Genomic DNA, 13,939 nt, shown 5'->3' on the forward strand with positions numbered 1-13,939 from the left:
GATTATTTTGAAGAGATGGGAGACTTCGTTTATTTTACATCTAGCTGCAGGTTTGCAGCTCTTTTTGGAAAATTTGGGCTGACCTATTTACGGTCATAGACAATTCCATTATACAGAAACAAAATTAAACTTAACATATTACATTATAATATCAAATGTGTTCAGTGCTTTTCTTTTCATTACAATAGAAAAAACTACAAGTTTTACTTGTTTTTTTCTACAATTTTGTCCAACAGCGTAGTGCAACTGGTTTTGAACAGCATCTAGTTTTGATCTGTAAAACCACCGCAACCGATTAGATACTACAATTTTTATGATTATTAGCAGAAATTAAAAAAATATACTTTATAGTTTAAAAAGTACCATTTCATAAAAGGTTTTTTTTAGAAATGAAATGAGTATTATGTTACCTTATCCACATTAAATTCCCAATAATCTGCTCCAGAAACGTACCATGAAAAACTTGAGTGTATAGTGCCCTACGGGAGACAACCCTAACGTGTCCTATTAAGGTAAGAGCGCTCAATGATCATGGCTAGCCTAGGTATAGTTCACAAAATCGAGGGATTAAAAAAAATGGTTTTTTTTTACCAAAGATAAATCTTGAAGAATTGCTATTTGTCCTGTTAAGAAGGTCATTAAATGATCATGGCTATATATAGTTCACAAAATCGAGGGGTAACAAAAATGGTTGTTTAGTTACCAAAAGTCAGTCTAGAAGAATTGCTATTTGTAACTTGTCGCGTTAGATAACAATGAAAAATAATGCCCATTAAGGCATTTTTTCAATGGTCATGTATCTATCATCACACAAGTCTTACAAATAATCTTATGCTTTCTTAAAGAATCTACACAATGATTCCTGTACCTTAGAATAAGTGGTAATAGAAAAATAGGTTTATTATACAACAAAGAAAGGAGACACAAAATTTGACACATAATATTTTTAAAACTCGAAAAAAAATTTTTTACACAGAACTAAAATTGACTAATGGTTCTTTTTGATAGGTTGGAGATGACCAAGAGTTTGACTAAAATGACCATTTGATGTGAGTGATGGCTTGAATTAAGCTTTTTTTTAAAATTGACTATTTATAATAGAACTTAAAGATGATAAACATCAACCAATGCTATATCCACGATAAACTCAAACAGAGGCGCACCCAAAGAGAAACCCAACCAGCTTCTGGAAAACCATTTACTATGGAATTATTTAAATTTGTGGGGGCCAATTTTCATAGATTGTTACTTTTTTGCTCATTCGCGGGGGTGTTATTTCGTGGATGCGTCGGTTCCTCTTTCAGTAACAAAGATAACTCTTTCTTAAATTGTTTTTGCTGAGGATTTAGATTCGGGAGTAATTTATGAATGCACAGATTAATATCAACAATGATGACAACAAAATGTCAGACTCGTGTATATGAACAATGCCATTGATAAAACTACATCTAAGCGGGCATACAACGTCTATACGACGTAAAACTAAATACTACGGTATTGTGAATGAAATACCTAACGACTTTGAAACGACTTTGGAAACAACTTTATATAGCATTATTTTTTTTATCACTTTGATCGGTTATTTATTACTTGGGTAAATGCGCATATGCAAAAAGAAATCAAAGGAACACGTAACAATCTGTGGAAAGAAGAATAAATCGCTAAATTGTTTTCGACGTCGCAATGACGTCAATTTGAAAGATTCTTATGGGATACGTTAAAATCCAAACGGACTGACGCTAAATTAAAGCACTATAAATTAATGTTTTTAAACAATAAAATCAATTAAAATACTGTATATGAACTCATTCTCAAGCACAAACATGCAATTTAAATATCCAATTAAAAACCAATTGTACGACGTATTCGAGGCGGGTTGATCGAAATGATATTGTCTTTCTTGCTTTCTTGGAAAAGTTTTTACCTCTGTAAAGCTATACCTCAAATAAAACACAGAAAACAAAACACATACAAAAAAAAAAAACAAACAAACAAACAAACGTAATATTTGAAAGGAGTGAATGAAAGTAGAAAAGAACTATAAATGAACTTTATAGGCATAAAATCTATATCATAAATACTTGTGGGCAAAATTATTGCTGCATTCCATCATTTTGTACTTTGTTGAGAAACAAGTTTCTTAATCAATTGTAAACTTTAAGGGTATTTTAACAATGGAGTAAGAAAGAGGATCAGCGCTCAATGTTTCCAATATGCAATAAGATGTAATTTACAGAAATGTAGTGTATGAAAATGTCATTTCTCTTTTAATAATAGTGATGAAGTTTTTGAGACACGTTTTTCTCGGCCTATCTACAACATATGTAAAATATCAGTTCCGAAACTATGCGACCCAAATACTTATAACGCAGTGCGACATTTTCTTTAAAAGCTTAAAATATCATTTCTCGATATTTTGAATATGATTTTGGCTCGTTCACACAGCAAAGAATGTATTTTCCGGACGACTTGTAAAATCTTACAGTTCTGAATACGTTAAACGCTGTTTAATTTTCTGTAAAAAAAAAATCATACAATAAATGTTTATCCACTTTAGGAATCGGACACACTTCACTGATTGCTAATTTCAATCCATGGGTCTCCTGTTCGACTTTTGGTGTGGAACAAAACTATATGATTATGACGTAAAGATAAAATTGATTCAGATTAGAAGTACATTTACTCATTTTTATCTCTCTATCTAAATTTCCTATATCCTAGATCCGCTGTCCTCATAAAAAATATTGACGTCATGCAAACAATATATAAGAAGGAGAATGTAACCTCTCTTTGTCAAATACCCGATCAACTGTAATGGCGTATTTTACTTTGATCACGATTTTAGCTAGCCTGTTGGCGCAGGGTGAGCCACACGGGTACATGATAGATCCACCCCAGCGATCCTCCATGTGGAGGGTGTATCAAGGGTTTACTCCAAATTACAACGACATGGAACTCTTCTGCGGAGGACGAGAGGTAAACAATTATATCTACGTTAACATTTGAGCAGATGATTTTCTCTTTTAGTATCTTAAAAGTGATCCGATTTATGACTCATGATAATCGTCATGAAATCGTAATTGAACTGAAGAATCATAATGCAAGTACAAATTGTGGCAACGCAGTACTTATGATAAACTTTGTATTTCATCATTTTCATAAAGATTGTAAAAACATTTTTCATTACAATATTCTAAAATTCAATAACAGACGTTCAATATACAATTTGTCAACTTACACTGTTCAATTTATTTCATTCTGAAGAAACAATGGAATGAACTCGGTGGTAAATGTGGAACATGTGGTGATCCTTACGATGCACCAGTTCGTGAAAACGAGGCTGGAGGAATCTATGCAACAGGAGCGATTGGTAAGAGATACAAACGAGGAGATATTATTAAGGTAGGCCAAGATTTTTTTTTATGAAAGACGTATAAATATATTTCATATGTTTTCTTTTAATAAATAAAGCCTTTTCGGTCAAATTAATATTGAACTACATATTCCATATTCTAGATATTGCAAAAACACTATAATCAGTTACGTCGTAATAATTCATAAGCTATTTCTCATATCGATGAAAGTTACATATGATAATATTTTAAACATGTTTATCAATTATATATATGGAAACGTAAAAAGTTACAAACGATCTTACATTGTATTTTGAACAGGTAAAGATAGTATTGACGGCATACCATAAAGGTTACTTCCAATTTAAAATCTGTCCCCACAACAACCCCACACAGCGCGTTTCGCAGGCCTGCCTAGATCAAAATCGACTGACTCTGGCGGGAACCAACCAATACTTCTTCTACCCCACCAAGTCAGGGGTATACTATATAGACCTTCAACTCCCCCGAAACATGGAGTGTACACAGTGTGTTCTTCAGTGGCACTATATTACAGGTATAAACTACAGTATGAATTGTTAATTCCTTGATAACGATTGATTGATTGATTTAGAAATCAACAGAATTTCTGAACTAATACTGTGCTAACGATTGATTGACTGATTTACAGGTATAAATCAACAGAATTCTGAACTAATACGGTTTTATTTTTGTTTGTATAGGTAATTCGCCGGGATTTCCACCAGAGATGTTCATAAACTGCGCTGATATCGCTATTTCTCCGCCATAACGGGACCAGTGTTTGCTTAACAAAACAATCTCACTGTGAACTCAATTCTGCAATAAAATAGTTGTAAATTCAAAATATCTTTTTTAAGATTTCATTCTAGCCCAATCGTCACCAAAATTTTCAAATCATCCTACTCAGTTCTCAACTCAAAACCTTAAAATACCGGATGCCTAGTAATTAACTTGAGGAAAGTTCGTGACGACGGGGCCAGATAATAGAGCGCAATCACTAGATATTATTAAGTTTGCTGTTCACTTTCACATCCAAAAACGAAAGTGCAGCAGCTAGAATCCAGTATGCGTATCGAAAAATGTACATCCTTTCTACACATATATTTAATTTTAATTTATCCGCAATTCCACGTTTTAATGCTCTATTTCATGAATTATACTAGAATTATTAAATAGGGATATCTAGAGAACCATTCCATCTGTCTTCTTATCTGCGATATCTTGTTCTTTGAACTTTTTTCTATACGATCGACCCTCCTTCAGAACATGATTCAAATAAAGCAGAAAGGCTCAAGTTGAAATTGAAAATGACAGGTTACAAGAACGCTTACATTTTTTTTATTTCTCAAGCAACTACATGTATAACAACTTCTTTTAATTTTATGCACTAAAATGTAAAGTTCTTTCAAATATTCAAAACTAATGGTTACTCCCGGCAGCTTTGCTTTCGGACGATGGGTCGATCTATCAAAGTAATTTGGAAAAATCTTTAAGGATGACGTTTACCCAGAACGAAAAAAAAATCCACTGATGATAATGAAAAACCATCTATTGTGTGTTATAGACCTTTGCTTGAATTGTTATTTTTCACTTTCAGAAAAGTAGGTCAATGACAATGACAATAATTAAACACTTTAAAAAATAAGATACAGTTTATGAATGGTAGTGGCACTAAATAAGTACACAACATTAAGATTTCAGCATCAATTTCAAAAAATAATTCAGTCCGAATTTCCTCTATCAGTTTTCAAATCCCTACCCATTTTTGATTCAATTTTACAAAAAATTGAATGATGATAATAGAAAAACATTTATGATAATTATTGAACTACTTATATTGACCTTATTCTGTTGGCATAAGATTTATATGAGGTCAATGATCAAAATTTTGAGATATGATGTCTTTTATCGTTTTTAAGCATTTTTCAATATTTTTATTATTCGTGCCATAAGATTATTTTAATGAATAAGTGAGGTAAAACCAACGGAAAATATGCAAAATTACGTAGACTTAAATATAAAATCCAAAAAAATCCAAACTTTTAATACTAGACTAATGCCAAAAAACTTTTAGCAGAAAACAAAATCTGCCAAATTTAGTATGAATTTCCTCTGTTTGGCTAAAAGTCAATTTTTGCTTGAGCATAATTCCATAATAAAGTAAAACTATTGAATGTTTTGTAAATAATAATTTATTGAATAAATACTTTTTGTGTTTAGAACAAATTTTACCTATTACATTGAACTTTTTAACAATCGGAGTTTGAGAACTCAAACCCTGAGTAAATAACACCCTTAAGGGGGTGTCCGGTCATCTTATACATATGAGGACCAAAAAGCAGACATTTCTTGAGCTGACTTGTTTATTCCAGAAATTGACCAAAAAGGTACCTTATTTTGGAGACAAAGCTCAAATGTCCGAGATTCAACTTTTTCACAGCAAATGATTGTATGAAATAATATCCCAAATGGAATATAAATTCAAATAGTGCAAAAAATGATTTTTGTTATTCGGTAGTTTTTCATATAAATCCGCATTAATGTTTATCAATTGCAACTACTTTTGGTTAGCAAGTTTTCCTATAATCCTAAAGTTTATAAGACTGATCCCAAAAAAGTTTTTGATATACTGAGGGATCAATCTTTTCGATAGTACGGTTACAGGAAAAGTTCTTATATTTCATCTATTCTAATGCGGATGTTTGGCAAAATACAGAATTTCTTCTTTTTTTTTACACTTCTGTTCACTTCAGGGAGATAACTCGGGTCAGGGTAAAATAATACGCACAGTAGAGTAAATACAGATTCTTTTTATGTTTTGGCATTTTTTTTTTAAAAGTGTCTATGGGAAAAATTCATGAGGAGTGGATCGGAAATAAGTTTGACCTACATGAATAAGAAAGACGAATTACCTTGAATTAAGAATGATTTGGAATCATAGCAGAGTCATTTGTAGCTGTATAGTGGGAGTAATGAACGCTAGCAATTCTTTTAATATCCACAATGATAACGCACTATCCGTCGGACTCGTATTCATGAACAATGACATCGTCAACACTGCATCCCAACGGACACTAAGGTTGACACATTGTCTGGGAAACCATTATCACTGTTATAGCACTGTAATTTATAAGTGTACAGAGGGATGGAGAACATTTAGCAATGTGCCTCTTTTGGAAAACAATCATCACTATAGAAGTAGAATTATAATTCAATGTGCCTCTTTTGGAAAACAATTATCACTATAAAAGTAGAATAATTCGATCAATGGCATACTCACAATGATGATACACAAGCTTATCAAAAATGATGTAACTTATTTTCTATCAGAGTCGTTTCTGCGACACACTGCATATCAAATGGCAATGTTAAAGACGATGTTAAAGACAGAGTCTTACCTTGTTTTTTTACTTTATCTATATATCCAAAGAATATTTGAATATACATGTCCATTATGAGTTTAGAATTTTCAAAATATCTTAATATGACTATCAATCAGTTTAACCCTTTAACCCCCAGAACTTTTCACAATTTAAGAAAAGAAAGTTATATGATAACAAATTGAATTTAACTTATTACTGGTTATTTTTTTTTTTACACAAATAACTATGTATGGAATGAAAGATATTTTGTAGCTGATTTTAAATTTGAATATACATGTCCATTCTAAGTTAAGAATTTTCAAAAATCTTATATGACTATCGATCAGTTTAAGTTGCAGGTTTTAGGGGACATGCTAAGAATGATGTCCATGATAATTCTCTCTTGTTAAAAATTGTTTTTCGACAGATGTCGATTTTCTATTGTAACCGTTACTGCAATGCAAAATTGTGTGTTATAAACTACAAACGTCATAAAGTGAAACTTATTTAGACATAATGCAATTGTATCACACACAAGTCATTGAGTCAAACATTAAAAAACTATACAGGCATACATCTTCACGTCTACTACTTGTTGGTAATATCACCATGTAATACAATGTTTGTTACGTTCCATCATCTTTAATGACTTTTCTAAAGAAAAAGGTTTACTCGTTGTAAACCACTACTGAGAAGAGAGAGAGAAAGAGAGAGAGAGAGAGAGAGAGAGAGAGCAACAAAAATGCAATATATAATATTTTCTATGATAATTTTCATTATTGTTATCTTTAAAACCGTAAAATATGGTGGCATGGATCTGCCACCACTAGTCAGATAATTATACTGACTTGTCGAATGATTAAGTCGACTTGTCAGATATTTATGTCAACTTGTCAGGAAATTATTATATTGCCTAGAAACTCAATATTTTGTTTTCAAAGCGTGCTAGTGCCACTAATTGTCATTAACTTGTCATCATAATATCTGACAAGTCGACATAATCATCTGACAAGTCGACACAATTATCTGACAAGTCGACATAATGATCTTACAAGTTAACATAATTATTTGACAGAAAAAATAAAATGAAGAAAATTATCATTCATATTATAAGTCGACTTGTCAGATAATGATGTTGACTTGTCAGATTATTATGTCGACTTGTCAAATAATGATGTCGACTTGTCAGATGATTATGTCAACTTGTCAGATCCTTATGTCGACTTGTCCGAAAATATTATGTCAACTTGATGGCACAAATTTGGCGTGGAAACGGTTTAGTGTTGAATTTTTTCAACATGTGAATAAGTGACAAATCGACTTTAAGATCTGACAAGTCAATATAATTATCTGACAAGTCAACATCAAGATCTGACAAGTCGACATAATGATCTGACAAGTGGTGGCAGATCTATGCCACCATAGTAAAAGATGTATAAAATATCTAAAGTTTAAATCGGCCCAAAATCAAAAGTAGAATGTAACCTCTCTTCGTCAGATACACGATCAACTGTAATGGCGACGCGTATTTTACTTTGATCACGAGTTTGTAGAATAACTTATTTAATCTTATATACCTAAGACCAGTTTGCAGTTTTTTTTCCTTGGAGGGTGGGGGTGGGAGGGGGTTCTTTAAAAATAGCTAGCCTATTGGAGGTAGGTGAGCCACACGGGCACATGAGATCTAGATCCTTTTCTTCCATTCAATAGCCAGGGATTGTTAAAAACAGAGAACTTCACCTTTTCATCATATACAGTTAATTCACGCCTTTCCTTTCAGTTTGAAGACGTTTATAATAGTCTTTTCATAACCCTTTTTTTATTCTACTTATCGAATGACAATATACACATGCATGTATTTCTAATGCATTGGTCATTACCTGATTACTTGTAATTTTCTGGACTCTAGCGTGAAGATGTTTTAAGAATTCGAAAACAAAATTGTGTTTTCTCTAAAGAATTAAACCTATTTAATGTGATACTTTTTGTCGTATGGAAACTTATTTCGAAGACTATAGGTGTAGATTTAACGTACGTGCCATATTAATGAATGTTTATATTTTGAAATGGCATTGTACTACATGTACCGTACACCTGTAATGATTCTATCCAGATATATTCACATCATGGGGAAATTTTACTTTTCTGTATTTTTTTTAGGTTAGAATTTGTTTTAATAGAAATAAAATCAGAAAACCTGTCTTATTGAGTAGATTTAATGAAAACTGGATGAACTTAAAGCCAATTTTTCCTCCCTCTACTAGCATATAACATACACATCAATAATAGCTTGTCGGTACTCGATGACAAAATAGAAAATAGAAAAAGGATAACCTTTTGTTTTCGTATCATATATTAATAAATTTTCTGTTGACTTCATAAGTGTAACAAGTACTTCTTCGCAAAATTGATTTTATAGATCTAATATTTTGATAACGAATTACATCAATATCTATGTTTAAAAAATCTACATTGCACGTGATCGTCAAGAATACTACTCTGTTGATCTGCAGAAACAAATTTCACTGTTTGTCGTTCTGCAGAGGTCAGAAGTCAGGGTGCAAGTTGTTTGACAACTCTTATCCATGGCGGTTTGACCCTCGAAAGGACCTATTGCTTTACACTCGATAGGTCGACACTGACATTTACAGCGCATTGGTGTGCAGGAGGCTGTGGACTTTCGACAGTGCTCGTTGCAAAAGTGCTCATCGTCCAGGCTTTGTCCTTCACACATTAGGATACCAGTGGAGCAGGACAGTATACCAGCCTGCGTTGTCGTTGTTGTTGTTGTTGTTAGGTCACTCGTTGATGACGTGAAAGTTGTTTGTTCCATTATGTTGTTGTCATCGGCGAATATCGCGATATCGGCGCAGTTGACGAACATTTCCGGTAGATATCCAGGAGAGTTACCTACAAAATCACAATTTCATTTTCCTTAAGATATCTTAAGAACAATCACAAAATGAAAAGTACGGCAAATGTTAGTACTAAAGCGAAATCGAACGAAAGATATGCATCGTATCTTACATATAAATAGCGATTTATTTTTTCTTTCAATATACTCGCAAACTGACAAGCCTTTAGTTACTTTATTATAGCATAAAGGCATTGTTTTCTGAAGAGTACTCGGTTTTGGTAATCGTGTAATGCACGAATACGTGGGTATTAAATTTCGTTACCCGTGGTATATGTCCACTGAAGAATACACTGTGAACACACCATATCCGGCGGAAGTTGGAGATCTATCTCGTACTATCCGTCCGACCTGTAATCAGGTGTGTAGGTGTTTTCGTCTGATCCCGCCAAAGTGAGTATATGCTGGTCCAGGCAATCTTTGGAGACTGGTAGTGCGGGGTTATTATGGGGACAGATTTTGAATTGAAAGTGTCCCAGATGGAATGCTGTTAATACTATCTTAACCTGTATAAAATCACTGATTGGTTTTTAAGTTCATCGAAACAAGATAGAAAATAATGGAGAATTTATTTTGGTTTATCATTTTGACGGCAGACCCAGTTGTTTTAAACATAATTAACTAAAAAAAACAATCTAAGTATCTAATCATTAGAGAACGCTTTAAACTACAAGTCATAAAAATCAAGCATGTAGTATATTAGTATCATACCTTAATAATTTGTCCACGTGTGTATTTTAGACCAATCGTTCCTGTAGCATAGATTCCTCCGGCCTCGTTTTCACGAACTGGAGAATCGTAAGGATCTCCACATGTTCCGCATTTACCATCTAGTTCATTCCATAGCCGCTTTGAAATGCATGTAGAAATGTAAATACACCATCAATTGTTGAATAAAAGCAGTGCATGTTGTAGCTGGGAAGTAAAAGCTAAAGTTAAAGACACTCCATCTGACAGATAAATTCTATGGAACAAATTACGAGGATGAACACTTAAAAAATTCAATTTTTTATATTTAGCTACTTCTTGAATGACTTCGGGTGTAAATCAATGTGGTTTTTTTTTTATAAATCCTCAAGATGTTTTTTCGGACATGGTCTTTTGCGTTTGTAAAAGTCCTGTTATAGAATAAATTACATGTGCACCTTGGCCTGAAAATACCGCAGGGGTGATTTTTACCTCTCGTCCTCCACAGTAAAGTTCCATGTCGTTGTAATTATGAGGAAACTTTGGGTCAACCCTCCACATGGAGGATCGCTGGGGCGGATCTATCATGTACCCGTGTGGCTCACCCACCGCCAACAGGCTAGCTAAAATCACGGTCACTTCAAAAAGCTTCATGGCCCAAACTTTGTTGGAAATGAGGAGGTTTTGGGCATCTTTTATATATCTGTGTTGTACTATAAACCGTCCGAGCGGATATAAGTGGGATGATAGATACACCGATAATGCTGTTACATGTACTTTTAAAATACTGATTTCGAGTTGATAGACTATCTAATGAACATTGATTGTTTTAAAAGTGTCCAAACAACTCCTGTCCCACCCGCAGACGACACCAAATTTCCCTTTTCCATTATTTGTATCTGTTTTACTTTTTTGATAGCAATAACGAGGATGTTACTTAATTCCTCGGAGTGGTTTTTCTACGATAGCATTGTTAGTTCTAGTATATGTGTATTTTACCAAGTAAACTAACTAAATAACGGAATTTTTTTTTACCCGTATACTCTCTCTCTCTCTCTCTCTCTCTCTCTCTCTCTCTCTCTCTCTCTCTCTCCGTATTTTTTTCATCAACTATAATAAAGACAAAATTCGATTTTTAAAAAATCTGTAAAAGTATTGTAAATCAAAGGGGTCAATTGACTAGATATACCTTTAAGCCATTTGGCTCACCTGTTCAACGATGTTAACTGTGACGGAGCAGCATACTAGTACTATATGCCTTAATTTAAATCTAAGTACATCATTTAAATGCAAATCAATGATACGAGTAAATCATTTTATTATTCATTATGCTTGTTTACTTTATTGTCAATAATTCTAGTTAGAATCTTCATTTTTCAGGAGTTTGTTTCCATTCAATATCCCAATTAATTATTTGATATCTAATAATAAAAGTAAATCCGGAAAACGATACTTAATTAAATGTTCCCTGTGTCGTTGAATGTTTGGCTTTGGTGTTCATTTCGCTGTAATACAGATACTGCATAAAACATTACATCTATAAATCTAAATTCTGTACCTCGATACATCTTAGTTTGTGTATATATGTTATATTACTAGACCAATTTTTAACACATATTGTTTAAAAGTGTTATGGCATAAATAAATGGAGTGTTATTTACACTATAGTCTGTCCCAATTTATTGCTTCCATTGCTTTTTGATGATTTTTAATAAAAATACACTTACCTGTGAAAGAAATACAGTTGAAATCGATAAAAGGGAATATTTCCAGGATATTTTCATTGAACAATTGTCATTTTTCACTCATAAAAGTTCACAGGAACGAAAACAAATTTCTTACGGAGATTTATAATAGGAAATATTTACATCTTTTCTCCATTCGGAAGTGCTCGGGATACCTCGCGCAATTTTTCAACGTTATCATCCGGGCTTATTAATGGCTGAAGCAATGCAAAATTACCGTAGAGTTTTTATTTTGGGATGTGTATTGAAACCTGAAGCGGTAACGGGGGTGTTTCAAAACAGATAATCTGGACATTTTTCATATTAGTGGATGAACGTAGTTTGAGCACAAAGGTATTTATGATTATCGAAATATCAAGCAAAAAGTGGTGGAAGCAAAAACTCGGGACAGAGTATAACTCGCTTATGCATCATTTCATAAACTATAGGTTATTTCTACTTCTTGGGGAATACTCTGTCATGGGACCGAACATTTTAACTAAGTGGTGAATTTCAACATGAAATTCCTAATTTTTATTTTAAATCTATTCATTATGATCAATACCCCATAAAACAATCCTCACCTTTCTGTGGCCTCATTGTGCACAGCCAAGCATCTCTAAGAGAACCCATCCAGAGGAATTTGATTGTAAGGAAGTCCAATGCATAGACATAGATTTATTGTTCGTTGAAACAGAAATAATCTGTACCAATATCCTTTTTTGTTTACACACGTATATGTACTATAATGTGAAATTTGTGAACCCCTTCCCCTTGAGACTCTTTCCTTTCTCCTATAGATAAATTATATATCTTCCTTAACAGGATTTGTCCCCATATCACTACGAAGAATTACATTTCTCTTAACATTTGTGTTTAGAAAACTTAAATGAAATTCAATTTTTAGTCGTCAGAAAACTTAAATTGTCATTAAAATTCATAGTTTCAGAAAAGGGATGTAATTCCATATCAAAATATCTCCTTTGCAAAGCAAGGATATATCTATGTAATTGTTTTGTTGTATATAAATGGACAACAGGTGATTAGAAAAGCGCGCAGTCTTCGATCGCTTTAACGAAGGTGAGTTTTAGCGACAGAAAATAATATTATGAATACGTATATGGTCTAATACTATGATTTGTCTACCTTAGGTCCGCCTAAGGAAAAAATATATACATTATACCAGTTATTTGAATCACGATGTGACACGTGTCGATATTCTAAGGGGTCATTTTTCGACAACCCACACAGAAAAGAATGTCCCAAGGACATGAAATCTACGGAAATATCCAGGTATTTTGCGACAAACTGGGTCATTTCTCTACGTAAAATAATAATATTGCAAATTTTAATCACAATTAATGTCTCTTTTATTATCTGATGAATTTGTCCGAAATTTCCTAAGGGGTATAATTACGGACAGAATGTTTTTTACTCAATTAATTTATTACTTTCATCTTTTAATGTATTAATTCTTACTTTCATGGTATATTTCATCAATTCCATGCATTCACTGCACATTTTATCAACCGCACCGCAAGTGTGGCAAACCGTTACCATCCCCCCTTTTTTGCACATAAAAGTCATCATGGTCCTTTAATTCATTTTTTTATTGTATGAAAATGTATTGAAATTATATATCTCGTTATAGTTACATCGTAAGTGTTAACTTATTCATTTATTTTTCATAAAGTAAAAATTCCCTGTTCCCTAAATACCTAAATACATGTACATGAACTTATAACGTTACTATATAAGCAGAGACATAACATGTTATTTATGTCTCTGGTATATAAGTAAGTATATACAAATACATGTAAATTCAATATTGGCTTACGTAATTAGCTGATAGATATGTTATTAAAATTTTATAAAAAT

At 32.8% G+C, this 13,939-nt stretch overlaps 1 protein-coding gene across 1 annotated transcript; it reads left to right on the forward strand.

Annotated features, from left to right (window-relative positions):
* Positions 1-2,815: 2,815 nt before the first annotated feature.
* LOC105320934 (uncharacterized) lies at positions 2,816-4,176 on the forward strand. Its single transcript, XM_011419075.4, has 4 exons — positions 2,816-2,976; positions 3,265-3,402; positions 3,675-3,909; positions 4,076-4,176. The coding sequence occupies exons 1-4, from the start codon at positions 2,881-2,883 to the stop codon at positions 4,141-4,143; spliced, it is 537 nt and encodes a 178-aa protein (XP_011417377.2). The 5' UTR covers positions 2,816-2,880; the 3' UTR covers positions 4,144-4,176.
* The last annotated feature ends 9,763 nt before the right edge of the window (positions 4,177-13,939 follow it).

The sequence above is a fragment of the Magallana gigas genome, chromosome 2 (genome assembly GCF_963853765.1).
Source record: "Magallana gigas chromosome 2, xbMagGiga1.1, whole genome shotgun sequence".
Classification (NCBI taxonomy): Eukaryota; Metazoa; Mollusca; class Bivalvia; order Ostreida; family Ostreidae; genus Magallana; species Magallana gigas.

Bases quoted from the DNA above. Each gene is read 5' to 3' on its own strand.
- LOC105320934 (XM_011419075.4), top strand. From the start codon at position 2,881: ATGATAGATCCACCCCAGCGATCCTCCATGTGGAGGGTGTATCAAGGG. The intron at 2,977-3,264 runs GTAAACAATTAT...TTCATTCTGAAG, and splicing joins TCTTCTGCGGAGGACGAGAG to AAACAATGGAATGAACTCGG. The intron at 3,403-3,674 runs GTAGGCCAAGAT...TATTTTGAACAG, and splicing joins AACGAGGAGATATTATTAAG to GTAAAGATAGTATTGACGGC.